This window comes from Microchirus variegatus, assembly GCF_963457635.1.
Source record: "Microchirus variegatus genome assembly, chromosome: 18".
Taxonomy (NCBI): Eukaryota; Metazoa; Chordata; class Actinopteri; order Pleuronectiformes; family Soleidae; genus Microchirus; species Microchirus variegatus.
Window position 1 is genome coordinate 2,378,712 of NC_139819.1, and position 23,790 is coordinate 2,402,501.

Below are 23,790 nucleotides of genomic sequence, written 5' to 3' on the forward strand. Positions count from 1 at the left end.
TTGTTTTTTTTATATTTTAACATTAAAGGATAGATTTTTGAACTCAGAGCTATTTGAACATTTTCTTCTTTTAAAACGTGTGTTTTTGTTGGATTGAGTTTCTCTGTGACACACCTGTGATTGTTGGCCCCGCCCTGATTGTTGGCCCCGCCCTGATTGTTGGCCCCGCCCTGATTGTTGGCCCCGCCCTGACGAGCTTCACCTGTGTCTGTTTGTCTCCTGTATTTAGTCTCAGTGTTCGTCAGCGTCGTCTGTTTGTCAGTTGTGTTCGTCGCTTCTGCTCCTGCTTTGTGGTCAAATTTAAACGGGGTTTAAATGTCTGTGACTGTGTTTCACCGCTGGATAACTTACAGACTTGTAACTTTAGTTTGTTTTTAGTTGCTTAGTTCAACTCCTGTGGGTTACGCCTCATATCCTTTTAAAGGAAACAGATGATGAGACGCAGACACAAACTCCTGCTGTGACCGCTTCATATTATTATAATAATAATAATAATAATAATAATAATTGTGGTTGATCAGAGTCAGTGTGTGGTCCGACTCGGCGGCGCCACGACTTCCTGTTCTGCTGGAATTCAATCAGTGTAATTTGAGCAGAACGTGATGTCAACACAGGAACGAGAGCATCACACAGTTTCATTTTAGTTTTATTATTAAATGAAATAAAAGCAGTAGCTTCTAATCCTGGAAAGCAGTTTCCAAACACCGGGGTCAGGACCACACAGATTTTTTTATTTTCTGAATTAAAAAAAATGGTCTTATTGTTCACTTAAAAACATCAAACTTTATGGAAGAATCTGACTCCTCACATGGTTGTTGGTGGTCAGAATCGCAGACCTGCAGCGCCCCCTCCTGGTGCAGGAGACTCATCGCAGAGATCTACAAAATGACCTGAGGTTTATTTATCAAAGAAAACACAACTCACACAAATGAAAGTAAACCTTTTATTCAGGACATTTCTTTATTTAAAACACAAACTCGTGATGATTGTTGAAAACTATCATTTCTCTCATCTCCATGGTAACCAAAATGTCTATTATTTTAACTAGTGTATAATATTCTTCAGTGGTGGGATTTTTTTATTATTAACACATTATTATAAACTTGATTTTAACAAAAGAAAGGGGGGAAAAAAGTGCTGAGTGACATTTTTGTTTGCATAAATCCATCATTTTCCACACAGCGAATACAGTTTTAACACCAGATCCACGATGACGTCGCGTTAAACGTTATTATCTTTTTAGTTTTAAAGTGAAACTAAAAAGAGTTAAATAAACCCTGAAGTTGTTTTAAAATGGAAGTGGTTTTTTTTAGCGTTAAAGTAAAAATGTGTCTTTCATTTCTTTACTTTATCACTGGTAGGCCAGTCCGTGTCGGCTGAAGTGGCAGAAGAGAGGGACGGAGACGCAGAGACAGAGAAACTGTGAACAAAGAGACGTATAAATGACAAAGACAAACAAAAAACAAAAAATAACAATAAAAAAACAACAAGAACAAGAATAATGAGAACCATGTGTGTGGTTCTGGTCGCTCTGTACCTGTATGATGAACATGGTCACGACGCCTGCTCCTGTGCTGAGGTAGCTTCTGGCAAACCAGTCCCTCAGTTTTTCGAGACAACCCTGAGAAGATCAAACCGAACATCAACAAATAGCATAAATACACTCATAAATTGGTCGTTTCTGCCCCAAAAAAAAAAACTCAGTGGACGTTTTAGTGACATCTGCTGGTTGGATATTTTACCTCCTGCCAGTCGGTGTGAGCGAGGACGTCGCACGGATCCTCGGCGCAGCACGAGAGCGGCACGTTTCCCTTCCAGTCGGAGATGCCGTAAACTCCGCAGCACTGAAACTTGCACGGAGACAAAAAAACAAACAATTGTGTGTGTGTGGGTAAAAACAAGCTGTGGGGACTGTTGATTTTTAAATTTTTCTCGGGGGCGATGTAGAGCCACTTTGCCACGCGCCCACACTTCACACTTCACGAACGTGTCAACTTTCACGAGTATTCGGCCGTCATCCGTGTGCACATGGTAACGCCGTTTTGAAAAAATCTCACGATATTCACCGCACGTCATCGACAACGCGGTTTTAGTTGTTTTGCCAAATTTGAGGTGGATCCGATAATCCTTGTTTTTTTTTTTTTCCTTTTAAATTTTAAAATGTGGTGTTTCCTGTCACCACTAGGGGGCGCTTTGTTCAAAATCCTAAATATCCACACAGACGTCTTCAAGGCGAGACTCTCATCAATCGTAACAATTTTGGTTCAGATTGGATCTTCTGTAGTGGAGTTATAATAGTTTTGTGGGGTTTTTTTGGCGCAAGTTTGACGCCCCCTAGTGCCCACACTGTGTCACGCTAACTGAAGATTTGAGTAACTTTGAATCCCTATCCTGTCCAGAGCCATTTGACAAAATGTGATGTATCGCAGTAAAGCTCTCGGAGGAAGTCTTTCAAATACAAACATTTGCAAAATTGACTAAATTGTCGCCCCCAAATGGGCACTTTGATCCAAAATGGCTGCCTTCCTGTTGGGTTTGGATCATGAGTCCTATGGAGTTTTCTGTTAGTGCTGACCCGATACATGCGTGTAGGGATTTTCGTTCACTTTCGTCTTTCAATTTTTCTACCTTGACTGACACGTGGGCAAACATTTCCTGCATTTTCTTGCAGGTTTATGCCGTCAAAAATGCGATTTATTTGGGGGGGGAAATGAGAACGTAGCGGAGGATTTTATTTACCAGGTGCTGAACGGCATCAAAGTCGTCTTTGATGGTTGTGTTGTGCTGCGGACTGGACTCTCTGTAAATCTCCAAACTTCTCATCAGGTCGCTCTCAAAGTACGAGTCAATCTGCACAAAAGAGACACGTTTATCTGCAACATGCCGCCACCTGCTGGACACAGGAGACAGAGTGAAGTGTGTGGGTGAACGCACCACTCTATTGTAGACCAGGAACACACAGGCCATGGCCAACTCCACCAGCATCAGAATGAACAACAGCACGAAAAACTGAAACCAGAGGAAAAAAAAAAACAACCAGTTGATTTGATTCTAAACGTCATTAAAGCTCCGGTACGTAACACGCTCGGAGGGTTGAATTTTTACAGTACGTCGATATATAATCCCAGGACTCACGGAGATGAGCATGCAGCGGTTTTCCTTCATCCCTCCCAAAACTCCCAGGTAACAAACGCACGTGACGATGGTGCCGGTGACGATCAGAGTGTTGGCGGGAAAGATCGGCCAGAACGACGTGACGAGCGACGGGAACCTCGAGTGCATCGCCTGGAACTCGCCGAAGGCCACGACGAACGCGCCGCACAGCTGCAAGCACGTTCAGATTCGTGTTATTAACGTGTGTGTGTGTGTGTGTTCTTGTACTTGCGGCATACTGAGGACCAGTGAGGGTTTTTAACCAACAAAGTGAGGTCATTTTTACGGAGTGAGGACATTTTGGCCAGTCCTCACTTTGTTTTCATTGAAATCACTTCCTTAGGTTGCTATAACATGCTATACTCAATTTGTCAAAAATTTAAATTTTGGACGACTTTTTCTCACATTTTGGACCAAATTTTTTTTTCAAATTTTGGACCAAATTATTTTTTCAAATTTTGGATCAAATTTTTTTTTCAAATTTTGGACCAAATTATTTTTTCAAATTTTGGATCAAATTTTTTTTTTTTCACATTTTGGACCAACATTTTTTTTTTTTCATTTTGGACCAAAATTTTATTTTCAAATTTTGGATCCCATTTTTTTTCTCAAATTTTGGACCAAAAATTTTGGGTCAAATTTTTTTCACAAATTTTGGACAACATAGTATAGAATGACGTTTTTGTCAAATGTTGGACCAAATATTTTGGGTCAAATTTTTTTTTCTCAAATGTTGGGTAATTTTTTTTTTTCAAATTTTGGGTAAAAAAAATTTTTAAAATTTGGGTAAAAAATTTTTTTAAAATTTGGGTAAAAATTTTTTTTAAAATTTTGGGTAAAAATTTTTTTTTAAATTTTGGGTAAAATTTTTTTTTCAAATTTTGGGTAAAAATTTTTTTCAAATTTTGGGTAAATTTTTTTTTTAAAATTTTGGGTAAATTTTTTTTTCAAATTTTGGGTAATTTTTTTTTTCTAATTTTGGGGCAATTTTTTTTTTCAAATTTTGGAAAACATAGTATAGTATGACGTTTTTGTCAAATTTTGGACCAAAATTTTTTTGTCAAATTCTTTTTTAAATTTTGGAACACATAGTATAGTATGACGTTTTTGTAAAATGTTGGACCAAAAATTAAAAAAATAAAATAAAATCGAAAGAGTTTTCCAGCCCTTTTTGCTCTGGGGCTCCACCTGCAGACCTTTTAAGGTACTGCAAACAGTAGTTCTTTGTAGATGTCATTCATGAAGTAGATATTTGTAATTGTGTTGATTTATAAAGTGGAAATGCTGGTCCTCAGTATGCAGCAAGTACAAGAATGTGTGTGTGTGTGTGTGTGTGTGTGCGTGTGTGTGTGTGTGTGTGTGTGTGTCGCTCCTACCCAGCAGAGGAAGTTGAGCCATGTGATCAGAGCTTTCAGACAATTCACACACTGGCGATTCATGGCGACGATTCACGACAAGGTCTGAGGAAAACACTGAAACTGAAACACAACAAAACAACAAATAACACAGTGGGAATGAATGAATGAATGAATGAATGAATGAAAAACTGTAACATTCGTCTGGATGAACGAGAAGCTCTAGCATCAGTGTGGATGAATACAAAGCTCTAACATCAGAATGAATGGATGAAGTGCTGTAACATCAGAATGAATAGATGAAGAGCTCTAACATCAGAATGAATGGATGAACAGCTCTATCGTCAAAATGAATGGATGAACAGCTCCAATGTCAATGTGAATGAATGAAGAGCTCTTACATCAGAATGAATGGATGAACAGCTCTAACATCAGAATGAATGAATGAACAGCTCTAATGTCAATGTGAATGAATGAAGTGCTCTAACATCAGAATGAATGGATGAAGTGCTGTAACATCAGAAGGAATGGATGAAGAGTTCTAAAATCAGAATGAATGGATGAAGAGCTCTAACATCAGAATGAATGGATGAACAGCTCTAACATTAGAATGAATGGATGAAGAGCTCTAACATCAGAATGAATGGATGAAGAGTTCTAAAATCAGAATGAATGGATGAAGAGCTCTAACATCAGAATGAATGAATGAACAGCTCTAACATCAGAATGAATGGATGAAGAGCTCTAACATCAGAATGAATAGATGAAGTGCTGTAACATCATAATGAATGGATGAACAGCTCTAACAAAATGAATGGATGAACAGCTCTACCATCATAAAGAATGGATGAACAGCTCTAACAGAATGAATGGATGAACAGCTCTATCATCAGAATGAATGGATGAAGTGCTCTAACATCAGAAGGAATGAATGAACAGCTCTAACAGAATGAATGGATGAACAGCTCTATCATCATAATGAATGGATGAAGTGCTCTAACATCAGAATGAATGGATGAACAGCTCTACCATCATAATGAATGGATGAACAGCTCTAACAGAATGAATGGATGAACAGCTCTATCATCATAATGAATGGATGAAGTGCTCTAACATCAGAATGAATGGATGAACAGCTCTACCATCATAATGAATGGATGAAGTGCTCTAACATCAGAATGAATGGATGAACAGCTCTATCGTCAGTGTGGATGAATGGATGAATGGATGAAGAGCTGCTGTTGCTGCTGCTCTTCTCAGTGTTTACAGGACGTTTGGCTGTTTGATGTGAAAACACTGAACCATGAGGAACAATAATCATGTGATCATCTCCTCACTCTGTCACTCTCTGGTTTTTTAATCTGCACGAGCAACTTTTCTTACATTTCCCAACAAATTTCAAATAACTTATATTCTCTACAGTGACATTAAATAATAAACACGTTTCGTAAATTACTGACTTTTTCATTGTTTAAAATCAATGCAAAACTATTTTTCTTTGTTTCTAACACAATAAAAGTTGTGCAGTCAAAGATTTGTAATAATACAAATAATATTTTAACACGTTTCTTTATTTAATTTCATCTTTTGTGGTGTTATACATTTAGATTTATATCATTTTATTGCTTCTTCTATTTGTTTTCTACTCTTTTGCTGCTGTAACAAGTCAAATCAATGAAGTCTGACCTAATATAATTTTACAAAGACGTGATATTTTATTAAAGTCACAACTGACAGGAAATAAATTAATAATAATAAAGAAAATAGAATAAAATAAGTCAAATTTCCTGATGTTTTTACCTTATTCTTAACTCCAGCAGCAGCAGATGAAGGAGTTTTAACGTCGTCCTGGTTTTTTTCCCCCAAGTGTGAACTGACAACAGACAGGTATGAAGAAGAGGAGGGGGAGCCACGCCCACTTCCTACTCAAACCCCGCCCCCTCACCCCAACACACACACACACCAACAGCAACACAATGTAAAGGTGACAATGACATTGTTTAAGGGGAAAAAACTATCCCTTATATCTTGTAAATTCAGAATATAGACTTTAAAAATGTGTGTAAATATTTTGTTATTTCAACAAAACGGCAGATTTTGAAAATATAATCGAACTCTGGAGTTTTTTTTTTTCTCATAAAAACAGTTTTTATTATACAGGGGAATGAAAAGAGCAGAAATTTAATTTAGAAAAAACTAAGATCATTTTTTTTTTTTTTAAACTGTTGAAATCAGACAAAGTAAAGAAAATAAACTGTCAGGAAACACAGACGTCAGGTAAAAGTAACTGAACATAGGGGTTAAAAATAAATAAAAACAATAAACAATAACAAAATACTAACTAACTAACTTAAAATACCCAGAGAAATTAAAAATACTTATAATAAAATAAAACATGAGATTGGGGGGAAAAAAAAACACACTTGGATTCTCCTGACGCATCAGTGTTTAATTTATTGGTCTTATTTTTATAGTGTTTATCTTTTTGGAATGTTATTAAACATATTTAACATGAAAATGCAAAAAAAAAAATAATTAAAACAGTGAAACTTACATAGCGTTGCTTTAGCATCTTAAGTGTTTGTTTTGTTAATGAACAAATTCAACTTGAAAACATAAACAAAGCTGTTTGTGACGACGACGACGACGACTCATACGTTTAATCGCCGACGCAAACTTAATAAAATTTAAAAACAAAGGAATAACAGAAAATAAACACGATCCCGTTGGCAAAACGCGGACAAGATTCCAGCAGATGGCGCTGTTGACTGTCGAATTAAACACAACACAACTGCAGTTTTTCCCGCACGTTTGCGATAAAGTCATAGACGACGAGAGAGAAGCCGTTGTTTGTGTAAACAAGAAGAAAACAAGATGGCGGCCTTCCTGTTGGGTTTGGCTCATGATCGTAATGTAATTTTTTTTTTTACGCGTGTGTACCAATTTTCGTGCACGTGGGATAATTGTGCACATCCGACCCTAGTAAAGACGAAAATAGCGTCATCGAGGGGGCGGAGCTATGACATCATTGAATTCCAAAAAGTAGTGTATTAGTCATCTATGCGGAAAAAAACACAAAAAATTTTGGCCACTTTAAAAAAAAATCGGGAGTGTTACGAAAAAACACAGTTTACATCGGTGACCGAACTGCAGCGCCATCCAGTGGCCCCCAGGTCGTACGATAGATTCTTTGGTCCTTTTTAAAAAAAAAAAAAAAAATCGTAACTGCTCATTCTTGATTCTTAAAAGTCCAGCACGTAACGTTCAGGAGGTTTTAACGGCAGCAATTTGAAGATTGTTCGTATAAGCCTATGATCGCTAGCCTGCAAGGGCCCCGCGATCTATACTCTCACCACAAGAGGTCAGTATTTCTTACACACTGGACCTTTAAGCGTGTGTGCACGCGACTCGGCTACTTCCGTGCAAACAGTGCAAAAAGTTTTTCCACAGGTCGACTGGTCTTCACAGCAGGTTACAGCTGCTCACTGGCAGCACCGAGTGGCCATAAGAGGTAACTACACTTCATGTGTGCGGTTAGACTACAGTAAGTAAGTAAATAAATAACAGCATGTGATTCTAAAGTTCCTGGAGTGTGTCGTCAGTGCGATGGGAACGGATAATCAGTCCCACTAAATTGAGATGATTCCACTTTATTTGAACAATAAATATTTCTTCTAGAGCAGCTCTGCCGTTTCCAGAACGCTAAAAGAAAGGATATATTCCACAGGCGGCTCACGAGCTCTCACTTGTTCATCTCGGCTGTTTTGTGTTCTCCAGCTCTTGAAAGTTGTTCACTCAGTAGTTTTCTGGTGTTGTTCTTAATGTATGTTCACATACAGTCTGAGAAAAGGAGGGGGGGGGGGAGAAAAAAAAAACCTGAAAGGGAAATAAAAAAAAAACGTGGCCTCCGATTCAATAGAAGCGTTTGCGTCTTTTCTCCGTCCAGCGTCCGTAAACCATGAGTCCGATCACGGCGAGGACGCCCAGGCCCAGGACGGAGAAGAAAATGGTGAGGAAGAGCTGGACGCCGCTCATCCCTTCGTCCTCGACAATAACTGAGGGAGGGGGGGGAAAAAAACATGTCATGAATTCTGTGAGAACCAAGCAAAGAAGTTAAAAACACAAACGCACTCTCATCTGCAGTTTAGATCATCACGGATAAAACCTTTCCAGGACCAATTCCCTCAAATTCAAGGACAGAATGTGCCGACACAGCTGAAGATGGGAGGGCAACTCGACTTAAGAGCTCGTCTTCATCCGATAGAGATCTCGGAATTTTCATTTCCCAGAATTTCATCGCGTCGTCATTTTCTATCTCTTTTCGCGGTGACTTTACTCGCTCGTTGTTCTGCGCGGAATCTCGCGTCAACGGCAGAGAAAGAGACGGCGTCCGCGACACCTGCTAGTAAATACGACTCCGCGTTTTTTCCTGCGTAGTTTTCAAGCAATTCGAGCACTTTCAATGTTTTCCGTGTCCATTTAGGACCATTTTCACCAACTTTCAAGGACTTCAAGGACCCAAGGAAACCCCGTATATATGACATTTATTGACCGTGAAGTCGAGGTGAAGCGTCGTCGCCACTCGATTTACCTTTGAACTGCTCCATGTCGTCCACTCTGGGTAAGACGAGGATCTCCTCGTCCTCAGCTTCCTCCTCTGGAGTCTTCTCCACCGTCAGCTGGTACAACTTCATGGAGATGACGTCGTGGTTATCTGGGAGGAAGAAAACAAAAAGGGTTTTTCCATCGCATCTGCTTCTAAATGTAACGGCGATCTTCCTCCATGGTTCTATAAAACGCAGTTTTTCAGTCATTAATCGCTGAAAACATGTCTTAATGATACCCGATAAGTCTCCAGTGGCAGACGAGGCACCGAAGTAGTAGCCTGTGGGGAGTCGCAGTCCTCTGATGTCCACGCACGGCTTCCACTCCTGCTTCCCGTCTACGTCAACCATGACCTGCAGGGGGGGGGGGGAAGAAAGAAACCAGTCACGTGAGAAACTTCACTTAAAAAATTCAACCCGCCCTGAAGCCGCTGTTTCGCTTTCATACCCTGAGTTTGTTCTTGGAGTATCTGACGAGGAGGTGCGTGTCGTAGATGGAGTTGCGCACCGGGGCCGAGCACCCGGCGAGCGCCGACGGGCGTCCGTCGCGGTCGTGGTCGTACGACGCCGTCCCGTTCCCGAGCATCACCGACACGTACGGGAAAGATTTCTGCGAGGACGACGGCGACAGAACACCTTTTTTTTTTAACGTGTTTTATCTCCTCCCGTAGAGTCGCGAAAACATCCTAATAAAATGTACCGTGTACATACGTCACCGGGCTCAGAGTTGGGGTAAGTGTCCAGGAGAACTCCGAGTCCAACAAACTGGGCCATGTTCCCAAACGCAGGGCCTGGGAGGAAAAAAACACCGAAATAAAACAAACAGTGAAAGACGACGTCAACGTTTTATTTTTATAAATAAATTACGGTGGTTCTTACCGTCCCGCATGCGTTCTCTGGTCAACCAGACGGCCATTCCGTCCCCGTTCAGGTTCTTCTTCCCAAAGCCGTGGATTTTGAAGTGAACCTTCAGCTCCCAGTCCCGCAAGAAGAACGGCTGAGCGGCGGAGGAAGACGAAGAAAAAGAAGAAGAAGAAGAAAAAAGGAAAAAGGAAAAAGGAGAAGTCAGAGCCAAACTGGTTTGTCTCTCCACTCGGGTACGGCTACGGGCAACAAGTTTGTGTCAACAGCGTAATCCGTTGGTGTTTCTTAAATAAGCAGCGTTGCGTCAATTGCTTACGTAAACCAGCATTCAGGTGCTTTGAGGACTCATACGTCCACATTCTTTGACATGCGAGGACGTACGTGTCTCCTCGGTCGACGTCATTCCACCCCCCCACATTGTTAACACTGATTCCTTCTTTATTTTCTCCACTTTATCAAATAATACTTAATATTTAAATATAAACACAGAAACATCAGTTGGTACAGTCACACTGGGGGGGGGGGGGGGTTAATCGATTACTTATTAATTACCGAGTGAATCGTCAACTAGTATTTTGTACCATTACAACACATAAATGTTTAGTTTTGTGGACAAAAACAAAGGACGTTTGAGAACGTCATCATTTCCAGGTTTTCCAGGTTTAACATTTTCTGACATTCCAAACAAAATATATTCACATAAACAGACTAGAGTTAGAGCTTTTTTATGGCTTCAACTGATGATTAATCCCATTATTTATCTTTTGATTGTTTTGCCAATTATTCAAGGATTATTTGGTCCAGAAATGTTGAAAAATATTGATCGACATTGCTTGTCAAACCTTTTTTTTAAAGTTTTAATGATTTCCTTGTTTTATGGACCAAAGATTATGTGAATATTCACATTTAAGAAGCTGGAAAATCACAGAAACTGGTTCATGAATTATGAAAACAGTTGATTTAATAATCTCCGCAGTCCTCTTCTATTCTAGGATGTTAACAAACAAAGGACAGACACAGAGTAGACATAAAGCAGTGAACAGTAAACTCACAATGCGACTCCACACTGCCCCCTGTCTGCTCTGCAGATCTGGGGTCAGTCTCACATGGTCAGGTGTGACCATGGCATTGCCCATCAGATCCCAGTGTGAAGAACTAGAGAAGCCCAATCCTGCAGATTATAAAAAATATATGTGTTAAAAACGGGAGAAACTGTTTCCCAAAATCACCAGAGATTTTTTGGGAGTTTTACCAACCTTTTAGTTAAGATTTCTGTGTTTATATTTGCTCTTTTTTTGCTTTAAGAGACCTCATTGATAGGTTTGCACAGGCATACACTATGTAATTAACACAATATCAGTATTTTTAAATCAACATTGGCTTTAAAATCTAATATCGTATGTCAAAAAACATAAAAATCGCCAGATATAAGAGCCTAAAAACAGTAGCGTAATAAGCTTCTACCCAAGCTTAAAAGCTTTTTCTTTATTTTGTATTATAAAGAAAATACATTGTATGTTTAACCTAAATAGGAGATTTGGGTTTTACTTATGATAAATTAAGGATATTACACATTGTGTACGTATATTAAAGCAAAGCTTTTTGTTGTGTTTATCCACTGTTTATACGCCATGGACTAAAAATCAATTTTAAAAAATCAAATTGAAGATATTTCGCAACTTTCATTTAAGAAGCTGAAACAATTACTCGATTCATCGATTACTACTACTAAATTATTACTAAATTCATTTAATAGCCAACTTCTGAATTGTTTCAGCTTCTTAAATGTGTATATTTTCTTAATTTCTTTGCTCCATAATACAAAATAAATCATATAAAAGTGAATCATTTCTGGTTTGCGTAAAAAACATCGTCATTTCCCGATCTAAACTCCTGATTTAACGTTTTCTGACATTTTATAGACCAAACGATTCCTCGATTTTGAAAATAATCGTCAGTTACAGCCCCAATAATTTGCATAAATCTCTGCCTGTCATTGCGACGTAATTATATTGTAATTATAAGGTCTTTATAATTCCGGATTGTCAACTTTGGCGATGGCTTCAGCCAATCATAAGTTTGACTTGTTATTAAACGTGCTAGCTAACTATTGGCTAATAAGAGTAGCATTGTGACACTTAGCTAATGTGCAGTTTATGACACAAACTTCCTCCTCTTGGGAGTTAATTATTACCATTAACACAGTTTAACGAGAGCTCTTGCTTTACGAAGCCCCAGCAGTGGTAATAGCTACCGCTAAAATGACATTGTTAGCGAGTGGTGGTGATAATAATAACGCAGTTACGCCGGTTTTTTCCGTAAGGTGACAGTTCAGTGGGACGTACCGCGGTAAGGCTTGGACAGAGAGTACTCCCGCTTCAAAAACTCCTCCCGAAACTCCTGCTCGTTCGCCCGCGAGTGACTCGTCAACACACACGCGGCGGCCAAACACAAACATGCTAATTCGCGGACGTTTTTAAAACAAAACATTGTTAAATAAGAAGCAGAAACTTCTCCCGTGACTTGACTGGGTTACTACTCCTGTCGTAACCATCCCGAACACAACACTCCCACTTTTCACTTCTTCTTCTTCTACGGCTCTTTTTTTTTCTGTGGCAGGAGGTTATTTTTTCTTCTTCGTGTGTGTGTGGCTTGACAACAAGATGGCGCAGTACCGCCAACAACTGGTCTGGAACCACTCTAAAGCTGCCCATTTTAATCATATTTATTGTATTTACAGTTAAATTCCGGCGATATTATTTTCATTTGACAAGAAAATCCTAATACGTTAAGTTACATTACTCAAGAATGAGCCTTTTGTTATATTTAGATGAGGTGGGTCAGCTCTACAGAGGCGGCCATTTTGGACCACAGTGTTTTTACAGTAGCCCACAATGGACAAACTAAATATTGTTTGAGTTTTTAATAATAACAATTATGAGATAATAAGACATAATTATGAAAAAGTATCTCATATTATCATTATTGTGAGATTTTAAGTCCGATTTATGAGATAGTATCTCGTATTAATGACTTAATTATGAGATACTCTCTCACTATGACTTAGTATCTCATATCATGACTTTGTATCTCATATCATTTCGTAAAAAAAGTATCTCATGAGATTTTAATAGTAATAGTATCTCATTACTATGACTAAATATCTCATATTATCACTATTATGAGATTTTAAGTCTGAATTATGAGATAGTATCTCATATTAATGACTCAATTATGAGATACTATCTCACTATGACTTAGTATATCATATCATGACTTTGTATCATATCATTTCATAAAATAGTGTCTCATCATGAGATTTGAAGTCATAATTATGATATAGTATCTCATATTATGACTTAGTATCTCATTACTATGACTAAATATCTCATATTATCACTATTATGAGATTTTAAGTCCGAATTATGAGATAGTATCTCATAATAATGACTCAATTATGAGATACTCTCTCACTATGACTTAGTATCTCATATCATGACTTTGTATCTCATATCATTTCATAAAATAGTGTCTAATCATGAGATTTTAAGTCATAATTATGATATAGTATCTCATATTATGACTAAGTATCTCATTACTATGACTAAATATCTCATATTATCACTATTATGAGATTTTAAGTCCGAATTATGAGATAGTATCTCATATTAATGACTCAATTATGAGATACTCTCTCACTATGACTTAGTATCTCATATCATGACTTTGTATCTCATATCATTTCATAAAATAGTGTCTCATCGTGACGTTTTAAGTCATAATTATGAGATACTATCTCATAATTATGACTTGGTATCTCATTACTATGACTGAATATCTCATATTACCATTATAATGCGATTTTAAGTCCGAATAATGAGATAGTATCTCATATTAATGACTCAATTATGAGATACTCTCTCACTATGACTTAGTATCTCATATCATGACTTTGTATCTCATATCATTTCATAAAAAAGTATCTTGTGAGATTTTAAGATACTATCTCAGTATCTCATTACTATGACTAAATATCTCATATTATCATTATTATGAGATTTTTAATAATAATAATGATGAGCCAGTATCTCTTAATTATGAGACACTATCTCATATTGTGATTTAGTATAATGATATAATGAGATGCTGTCATCATTTCATAAAATAGTATCTCATTATTATGGGGTAATATCGCAGAATCATGACAAGTATTGGATATGCAATCTTTATTTATTTCATTTGGCGGAAACGGGCTTCCGTAGTGTTTTAAATAACAGGTAATGTTGTTGTTTATTATTAGGAGAGAAAACAACAACACAAATGCTGGATAGTTGTTATTCAGACACTTCCTGCGCATGCGCAGTCGCAGTGTTGACGGGATGAAAGCATAAACTGGGGAGTCAACATGTCCACCGCTGCTGCTGCTGCTGCTGCTGCTGCTCAGCTAAACAATAACGAAGAGCCCGCGCTTCACGGTACGTATCGACCACCCGTGTTTTTAACCTGCTCCACGTCACGAAGGCTATAAAACTCACCTTCGGAGTGTGTTTATTTGGACGTAAACGAAGAGTTTTAATGCAAAAGTTACGTCGCTTATACTGGAATTTCCTCTTCGTCTGGCGGGGGAGGAGGGTGACGTAGTTCCGCGTCGCCGCGAGCCCAGCCAATAGCAGCGCGGCGAACGTTTGACTGATTGGGCGGGTAGCCAATCGCGCGCTGACAAGGACGGTGGTGGGCGGGGCTGTACGCCGAGGAAAATGAAAACAAGTTGGGACAAAAGACCGAATAAATATTATTTGATTTCTACGTTTTTTTTTGGTCGTTTACTGAACTGGATTTTGTTTTCGGAACAAACGCCGGTTTTGAAAGGAATAAAAAATATTTTTGCACCAGAATTTTCTAAAAAAAAAAAATAATACGTGTTAAACTAATTGTTTTTAAAGGGGCGTTTTCATATTTGTATTTATTTATTTAAGGATTTCAGCTTTGGCTCGGACAAAAATCACCGATTTTTATGTACTTTTATATATTTTTTTTGGATGATGTGAGGTGATACAGCGACGTGTCTGTGTGCATGTCTGCAGTTATGCAAGAGCTGTGTGTGTGTGTGTGTGTGTGTGTGTGTGTGTGTGTGTGTGTGTGTGTGTGTACAGTCAAATCACATATCCACACATATTATATCCAGTGACCCCCCCCCCCCCCCCCTTTAGGGGGCTGTGAGGTTAATGTTTTGTGTTAAAACAACATTTCATTTCCTGCTGTGTGAGTGTACACTGTATGTAGGGCAGTGGCACAATGAAACACACTCAGCAGCCACTTTATTAGGAACACCCTGATGGCGCTTTACTGTACCCTCTATAGATCGACTGTACGTGCAAAACAAACATGACCTGGAGGACCGAGAACCTTCACGTGTATAAAAACATAAGCGTCAAATGTATGCAGCAAATGTAGGTCAGCAGTGTTTTTAGCGTCCCGCGCTGACACATCGAGCTAATTTCCCCCCCCCCCCCGTGTTGCAAAGGCTCTTGGGTAGAACTGGAGCTAAACGGGAACACGGGCTCCCAGGTGGCGCCGAGCGACCTGCCTGTGGCGCCCCCTGCCGACCAGCTCAACGCAAACGACGGCGGCCCCAGTGACACGCTGCAGAGCGCGGTGGAGGCGGAGAGCGAGAGCGACGACCACCTGATCGGAGGACTGGAGCACGTGCCGTCGTCGTCGTCCATCCACAACGGAGACATGGAGAAGATCCTTCTGGACGCTCAGCACGAGTCCAGCTCCAGCAACTCGTCCTGCGACAGGTGGGAACAATCGAGCGTGGTTTTTTTTTTACGCGGAGCTCTAGTGTAACCTGAGCATCGTGTGTTTATTCTTTATTTTGTGTCGACTCAGTCCTCGCAGACCTCCGAGTCCAGAACAGGACGAAGGTCAGATCATCTTTGACGTGGAGATGTCCAGTCCAGTAGGCTGTCAGGTAAAAAAAAAAGACGTAGTATTTTAACTCTAAATTTAAACAATTTATTGGTCTATTTTAGGGCTAAAATCTTATGGCTTTACCTCCCTCATTCGCAGTGGGAGGAAGACGGCGCAGAGAAGGACAGAGAGGACGACGTCCTCGTGAACAAAGAGGCGGACTGGGTCGCCGATTGGTCCAGCAGACCGGAAAACATTCCACCAAAGTAAGCAGCTTTTAAAATCGAAACAAAAATAAATGTATATCTATTTCAAATTTTTCCCAAAATGTCATTTCCATTCCTTGCAGAACAAAAAAAAACAAAGCTTGTCATCATCTACAAACTCCTTATAAGGGTCATTTAAAAACAAAATAAAACATTCTGGGGGCCCAGGATAGAACCTTGAGGAACACCACCAGTTATTTTCTGAGCTGTAGAATTCGTGTTGTCAGTCATTTAATGGTGCATTATGTAATAAATCTAAAGCAACTGGCCATAAAATCCTCCTAATATGTCACAGAGACTCAGGAAACAAACTGAACTCACCAACAACAACAGTACAGACAAAATATTTGCATTAAAAAAAATATTTTGCAGACTGCAAATCATGTTTATGTTTTGAAGTCATGTTTTGGCGTCATGTGGCGCCACCTACCGCCGTCTACCAATCATTGCAGTCAGTAGAGTCTCAGCTGCCCGAGCAACCACGGGTTGCCAGTTACATCAGAAAACGCAGAATCCACTTGTGTTTCTGTCTACTTCCGGTCAAGCACGATAAAATAAACTCTTCAACGGCCGCCATGTTTGTTGATGCCTGCAACTTGGTGCTCGACACTGCCCTCTAGAGGAAGGATTGAGTAAACGCGTCCGTACCATCAACAAAAGTGATGGAGATGCCGTTTAGGTCGTAAAAAACAGACAAAAATGTTGTATAAATGAACCTTTAGAATATAAGAGTAGATTAAAGTTACATGTACATCTAGTTGTTTTAAAAAATAAAATATGTCCCTTAGGAAAGCATCATGTTTTCTGTACATGTTCGCAAGTTTTACTGCATAAATTTGCTTTTTATGTTATATGTTTTAATATTGTTATATATCACCACTTTCTTTAAAGGTGCATTATGTAATAAATCTAAAGCAACTGGCCATAAAATCCTCCTAATATGTCACAGAGACTCAGGAATAATGTTCATGTAACAAACTGAACTCAGCAACAACAACAGTACAGACAAAATATTTGCATTAAAAAAAAAACATTTTGCAGACTGCAAATCATGTTTATGTTTTGAAATCATGTTTTGGCGTCATGTGGCGCCAATCATTGCAGTCAGTAGAGTCTCAGCTGCCGAGCAACCACGGGTTGCCAGTTACGTCAGAAAACGATACCTAAAAGACCTCGGTGTTTTGAATTTGAATGTAGTAACCGTTTTTGGCCACATTCTTACATATGGCGCCTTTAAACTCCTTCTATTTCTACGTCATTAATACTAAATGTCTTTGTTTTGCTGCCATTCTTTTGATTTAACTTATTTAAATCATCTATTTCAACTGTTCCCAAATACATTTTTCATTCCTTCCAGAACAAAAAAAACAAATCTTGTATGTATTGTATTAATACAAGGGGTCATTTAAATACAAAATAAAACATTCTGGGGGCCCAGGATAGGACCTTGAGGAACACCACAACTTATTATCTTAGATATCTGTTAATCTGTCGATAATTTAAACTCGGATATGAAATTTGAAGTTATAAATCATGTCGTGCTGTATTTGTGAACAGAATGGATACAGTTTTCTTAAAATTAGATGAATTAGAATAATTGCCAGGACGAAACACATTTAAAATAGCAGTTATTCTAGTTTCATCTGTTCATTTTTAATATAAATTCTGCAGACCTGGTAGAACAAGTGTCACTGGATTAACATTTGTGTGTTCACCATGACTCTGACTCAAGGATTTTCACTGTTGTTTTGTGCATTAGTTGAGTTATCGTCTCCGTCTCTCTCTCTCTCTCTATCAGGGAGTTCCACTTCAGACATCCCCGACGCTCGCCGTCGTTCAGTATGAGAAAGAGTGGAGTCATGAAGAAAGGGGGCATCTTCTCCCCTGAAATCCTCAAAGTCTTCATCCCCTCTCTTCTCATCTCGCACATCCTCGCTCTAGGCCTCGGGTGAGTCTGAATCGAAAAAACCTGCCGTAGGTCACCTCCTCGCCTTCAAAATGGCCGACTTCCTGTTGAGTTGAGGCCATGGTTACGGTCGACTTTTTTGTCCATCTTGGTCTGTAACACCTTCCCACCAAGTTTCGGGAAATTCGTTGGAACTCAGTGTATAGCCGAAGTCACAGGGCACTTCCTGTTTCGTGGCGAATGGTCAAAATTTGCCAAAATGCCGTTTTGAATCCACAAAACCTTTCATATTTGATGTGCCTACTACAAATTGGTGCATTTTTGATGTCAGTAAGACAAACGCGTTCAGACAAGTTTGCTAATTTTACCTAAGGTGCAAATCCCCAAAATGGCCGACTTCCTGTTGAGGTGAGGCCACAGTTACGGTGGCCTTTTTTGTTCGTCTTGGTCTATAACATCTTGCCAACATTTTTTGGGAAGATGTTTTATGCCGAAGTCATAGGGCACTTCCTGTTTCGTGGCGAATGCGTTGGGTTGCCATGGCCACGTTGTTTTGAATCCGCAAAATCTTATGACAACTTTTCACCTTGTACAAATTGGTGCATTTTGACGCCGATATGACAATAGCGCTCAGACGAGTTCGCTAGTTTTACGTAGGGTGCAATTCGCCAGAATGGACACCAAAATTAAAAGTGGCCGACTTCCTGTTGAGTTGAGGCCATGGTTACGGTTTACTTTTTTGTTCGTCTTGGTTTATAACATCTTCCCACCAAGTTTCGGGAAATTCCATGGAACTGAATGCATGCTGAAGTCACAGGGAACTTCCTGTTTCGTGGCGAATGGTCAAAATTTGGCTAAATACAGAGGGTTGCCGTGGCTACGTCGTTTTGAATCCGCCAAACCTTTCGACAAATTTTCACCTGTGATGTGTCTTGCACACGTTGGTGCATTTTTGATGTCGGTAAGACAAACGCGCTCGGACGAGTTTGCTAATTGTACGTAAAGGTGCAAATCGCTAAAATGGCCGCCAAAATTAAAAATGGCCGACTTCCTGTTGAGTTGAGGCCATGGTTACGATTGACTTTTTTGTCCGTCTTGGTCTATAACATCTTCCCACCAATTTTTGGGGAAATTCGGTGGAACAAAATTTTTTATCTCTGTGTTTTATTTTGTAGCGTTTACATCGGGAAGAGAATCGCCACAGCCTCCAGCAGCTCGTACTGAGCAGAGGAAGAAGAAGAAGAAGAAGAAGAAGCAGTGCCTGGATGTTCTGGTGTCTCTGGCCCTCCTCGTGTCGTCAGGCCTCCTCTCTCTCTCTCTCTCTGTAACCACATCTCCCTCTCTCTCTCTCTCTCTCTCTATCGTCATCCAGTTCTCTTCTATCTATCGTTGGTGTTAGCTGTAGAAACGTACACACATTAACGTCACGTGATTACACTCCAGCACCATTTTGACATCGAGCAACGTGTTACCCTTGCAGCCCTTGCAGGCGTCTTGAACCCAGTAGATAAGAGATAGTATGTTTAGAGCCCTTTCCCCCCCCCCCCTCGCTGAAAATAAGTGAAATAAGGATTATTTTTTAGAGTCTGACGGTGGTGTTTTTTTCTTCCGTGTGAACCAAAAAAAAACAAAAAAGCATCATTATATCCGCGATACACACTTGACTGAATTGGCTCTGGGAGGACGAGGAGGAGGAGGAGGAGGAGGAGGAGGAGGAGGAGGACAGATACAAGCCTTAACTTTTTCAGCGTAACATTTGAGGTGAAGTTATTTGACACAGGGTGATGCTGCACAAGTGGGGTTCATTTTTAAATTCCACACGCTTTTTTGAGAGTTGAATTTCGAGGGGTTTTCTTTTTTTTTTTTTTTAAATGCATAGTCCAGGTTTTTTTTTTATTCACTGTGGTTGTTTGAGGTATTGACACATTATGAACCACCTGCTAAAAATCAACTTTAGAACTATGTTTTATTACTTTTCCTTGCAGACGGACGGCCTTTTCCGACAGGAAACTCCACTCACTCTCCCCGCACCAAACCCCATAGAGAAAATCAGTGATTTTAACATCGCGGCACACAGGAGTTGTTGACCACACGAGGCAGCAGTGGACCAGCAGCTCCTGTGTCCCCCGCGAGCTAAAATCACTGATTTTCTCCATGGGGTTTGGTGCGGGAGAGTGAGCGGTTTACGAACTTTAAGTTTCCGGCCAGAAAAAGTCAGTCGTCTGTAAAAAAAAAAAAAAAAGGTGATGAAAACATATTCTGAAGATGATTTAAAGCAGGTGTAGATTTTATTTGTCACTGTAATCAGTGTCGATTATCAGAATCAGGATTCTTTATTAATCTCAAGGGGAGAAAAATGCTCAGGAAAGAAAATGAAGAATAAGATTAAGAAAACACAATATGAGCATCAGATTTATATATATGTAAATATATATATATAATCTAAGGTACAGTTTCAAACAGCCACACTTGGAAAAAACAATCCTGAACTACTAAAGGTTGAAAGCTTGAAAATTATTGTCGTAATATGTGAATTTTTTTCTGAGTATAACCTGATTTTGCAGTTCCACAAAACCCCATTATTCCTTTTATTCTGCCTACACGACCTCATTAACAAATAACTAGACGGGGTTCCCACAGTCCTGGAATTCCTGGAAATCTGTTTTCCAGGCCTGGAATTAACTGAATGTTTCATGATAAAAAAAAATCTGTGATGACTTTTCCTGGTTTTAAAAGCTGTTGCCGTGATAATCGTCATATTTATTATAGTGAGTGCATTTGTGAAAAGCACTGAATATTATATAAATATGCTGAATTTAATTCATCTAATGCCTAATTGTTTGTGTTATAGCAGAATTTTGCACGTAAATGTTCTTCATTTAAAGAAATAAAGCAGGTTTTATCTGAAATGAAAGGTAGTAATAATAAGTGTATGTTAAGATCGTGTTTTACAGTGTATTTACAGTGTTTTGGCTCTTATTTTGGAGTTTGAGAGTGACAATATAAAATATAATCTACTGTTTGTGATCTTAAAATACACTTATTATTATTATTCCCTATCATTTCAGATAAAAACCTGCTTTATTTATTCACTTGAAGGACATTTACGTGTGTTACAAACAATGACGTTGACTATAAATATGCTCAAATTCTGCTATAACACAAATAATTAAGCTGATTTTGTCCATTCCATATTTTTTTTATCTTAATATATATAATATTTAGTGTATTTCACAAACATATTCAACATATTAAATGTGATTATTATCAACGCAACAGCCTTTAAAACCAGTAAAGAGCAGAGTTTGTGGGTTTTACCTGTGATTAGGGCTAGACCTTCAAAATAAAAGCCCCATTACTGGGTCATATAGTCACTCTAGGGCCCAGAAGTGGATTAAAATGTGGTTTAAAGCTGGTTAAAACACCATGTGTGGGGACCCCGTCTACAGCAGCAAAGGCAAAAAGTGCCAAACGTGTGTCTTTCACCACTGCACATCCGGTGATTTATCTAAAGACTGTTGTTTTTGTTTATTTTCTTGTTATGTTCCATCAGATATTTGAATCTGTCGATGTGAACCGTCATTGAAGCTGCGATCTGTTCTGCGCCGCGTCGCTTTTAGTTTCAGAGTTATTCTTTTAACGCGGCGTGACACGCACACACACACACGCACGGCGAGCGACGCGGCGTCGATTTATCGCGAGAAAAATGACGGGAAACGGATAATGTGAAGCATTTCCTGAAGCAAATGCATGTGATTTCTGTGTCTTGATGCTGATTGGACGACCGGATCACTCCTCTGTCGTTTTCAAAAAAAAAAAAAACCACCATAATAATGTACAGTATTAGCTGTAGTGAAAGTATTTAAGCTTTAATGCGTCATACGACCTAATAACTAACGTCTGAACTGTGCGCGTCATCGTAAACAGGCTTATGTTACAGTTGTGTCAGTGTGTGCAATACATGATGGAGGTTGTATTGTATCGAGTGACGGACGTCACAGACAGAGCTCCATAGACTTTACTGCATTATTTAAGTCATATTAACTAATAAAAAAAAATGCACATATCAACATTATTGTCTTCTGTGTCATTTTAATAATTACTATCTCATGTGGTTATAGTTCATGATTTAGAACAATAAGAGAATGTGGGGGGTTTTTCATGAACTGAAAAAGGATAAAGGATGGTGAAGAAACGTCAAGAACTGCTCCAAATATATATAGATCTAGATCAAACATCTGGATCGGATCTAAACACCTCTTACAAACATCTAGAACTGGTCCAAACATCTGGATCGGATCTAAACACCTGGTACAAACATCTAGAATGAGATCAAACATCTCCACTAAGTCTAAACACTTGGTATAAACATCTAGAACTGGTGCAAACATCTAGACTAGATCTGAACACCTGCTACAAACAGCAGGAACTGGTCCAAACATCTGGGACAAGTCTAAACACCTGGTACAATCATCAAGATCTAGATCAAATATCAAGGCCTAGACTAGAACTGGCCCAAACATCGGGATCAAACATCTGGACCAGGTCAAAATGCCTGCTACAAACATCTAGAACCAGATCTAGATGTTTGTAACAGGCCAATTGCCTGTTTCAAACAGGCAATTGCCAATTGGCAAAACACATAGACCAGGTCTAAACACCAGTTTCAAACATCTGGACTAAGTCTAAACACCTGGTACAAACATCAGGAACTGGTCCAAAAATCTGGATCAGATCTAAACACCTGGTTCAAACATCTAGAATGAGATCAAACATCTCGACTAAGACTTAACTCTTGGTATAAGAATCTAGAACTGGTGCAAACATCTAGACCAGTTCTGAACACCTGGTGCAACTATCAACAACTGGTCCAAACATCTGGATCGATCATCTTAACCAGGTCCAAACATCTGGAATCGATCATCTTAACCAAGTCCAAACATCTGAGTCAATCATCTTGACCAAGTCCAAACATCTGGATCGATCATCTTAACCAAGTCCAAACATCTGGATCGATCATCTTAACCAAGTCCAAACATCTGAGTCAATCATCTTGACCAAGTCCAAACATCTGGATCGATCATCTTAACCAAGTCCAAACATCTGGGTCAATCATCTTGACCAGGTCCAAACATCTGGATCTATCATCTTGACCAGGTCCAAACATCTGGATATATCATCTTGACCAGGTCCAAACATCTGGATTGATCATCTTAACCAAGTCCAAACATCTGGGTCGATCATCTTAACCAAGTCCAAACATCTGGGTCAATCATCTTGACCAGGACCAAACATCTGGATCGATCATCTGAACCAGGTCCAAACTAAAACCAAAATAAACAGAATTATGTGCACTTCAGTTGAGAGAACACCCCCATTAACTCAGGAATTCCGACCTCCAACATAGAACTGGAACGCACCATTGACCCCAAGTAACTCTGAAATTGTTCTTATCCCACAAACATAGACTTCTACATAAAACACAAAATAACTCATAAATATAAAAACATACTACACACAGCTACACCAAAAAAAATATTAGACTAAAGTATAAAATAGCAATTTATAAACGTTTTTGTGAATAAATTACTACTTTTATTATTATCATTAGGAAATTCATTAGAAAACATGGAGATTTACAGGGCGGGGCAGTGCGCATGCGCGTTGTCTCTTTGTGGCCCTTCGGTCTCGCTGCTCGTCTGCACCTCCTTCCGCCTTAAAACCTCACG

General features: G+C 39.2%; 3 protein-coding genes across 3 annotated transcripts; 1 reads left to right on the plus strand and 2 right to left on the minus strand.

Moving 5' to 3' along the window:
- Positions 1-1,351: 1,351 nt before the first annotated feature.
- LOC310939691 (leukocyte surface antigen CD53-like) lies at positions 1,352-4,592 on the minus strand (the record flags this gene model as incomplete). The annotated part of the gene is made up of 7 exons (XM_083904504.1): positions 1,352-1,420; positions 1,538-1,621; positions 1,743-1,850; positions 2,740-2,850; positions 2,935-3,009; positions 3,136-3,324; positions 4,530-4,592. The coding sequence occupies 7 exons, from the start codon at positions 4,590-4,592 to the stop codon at positions 1,352-1,354; spliced, it is 699 nt and encodes a 232-aa protein (XP_083760630.1).
- A 3,828-nt stretch (positions 4,593-8,420) lies between these two features.
- lman2lb (lectin, mannose-binding 2-like b) lies at positions 8,421-11,142 on the minus strand (the record flags this gene model as incomplete). The annotated part of the gene is made up of 7 exons (XM_083905293.1): positions 11,029-11,142; positions 9,992-10,109; positions 9,824-9,903; positions 9,561-9,722; positions 9,352-9,466; positions 9,100-9,222; positions 8,421-8,563 (listed from the first exon to the last, which is right to left on the minus strand). The coding sequence occupies exons 1-7, from the start codon at positions 11,110-11,112 to the stop codon at positions 8,421-8,423; spliced, it is 825 nt and encodes a 274-aa protein (XP_083761419.1). The 5' UTR covers positions 11,113-11,142.
- Positions 11,143-14,366: 3,224 nt separating this feature from the next.
- Positions 14,367-19,757, plus strand: bnip3la (BCL2 interacting protein 3 like a). Its single transcript, XM_083905396.1, has 6 exons — positions 14,367-14,451; positions 15,501-15,777; positions 15,869-15,950; positions 16,049-16,155; positions 17,954-18,103; positions 19,237-19,757. Exons 1-6 carry the CDS (start codon positions 14,382-14,384, stop codon positions 19,283-19,285), a joined length of 735 nt encoding a protein of 244 aa, XP_083761522.1. The 5' UTR covers positions 14,367-14,381; the 3' UTR covers positions 19,286-19,757.
- The last annotated feature ends 4,033 nt before the right edge of the window (positions 19,758-23,790 follow it).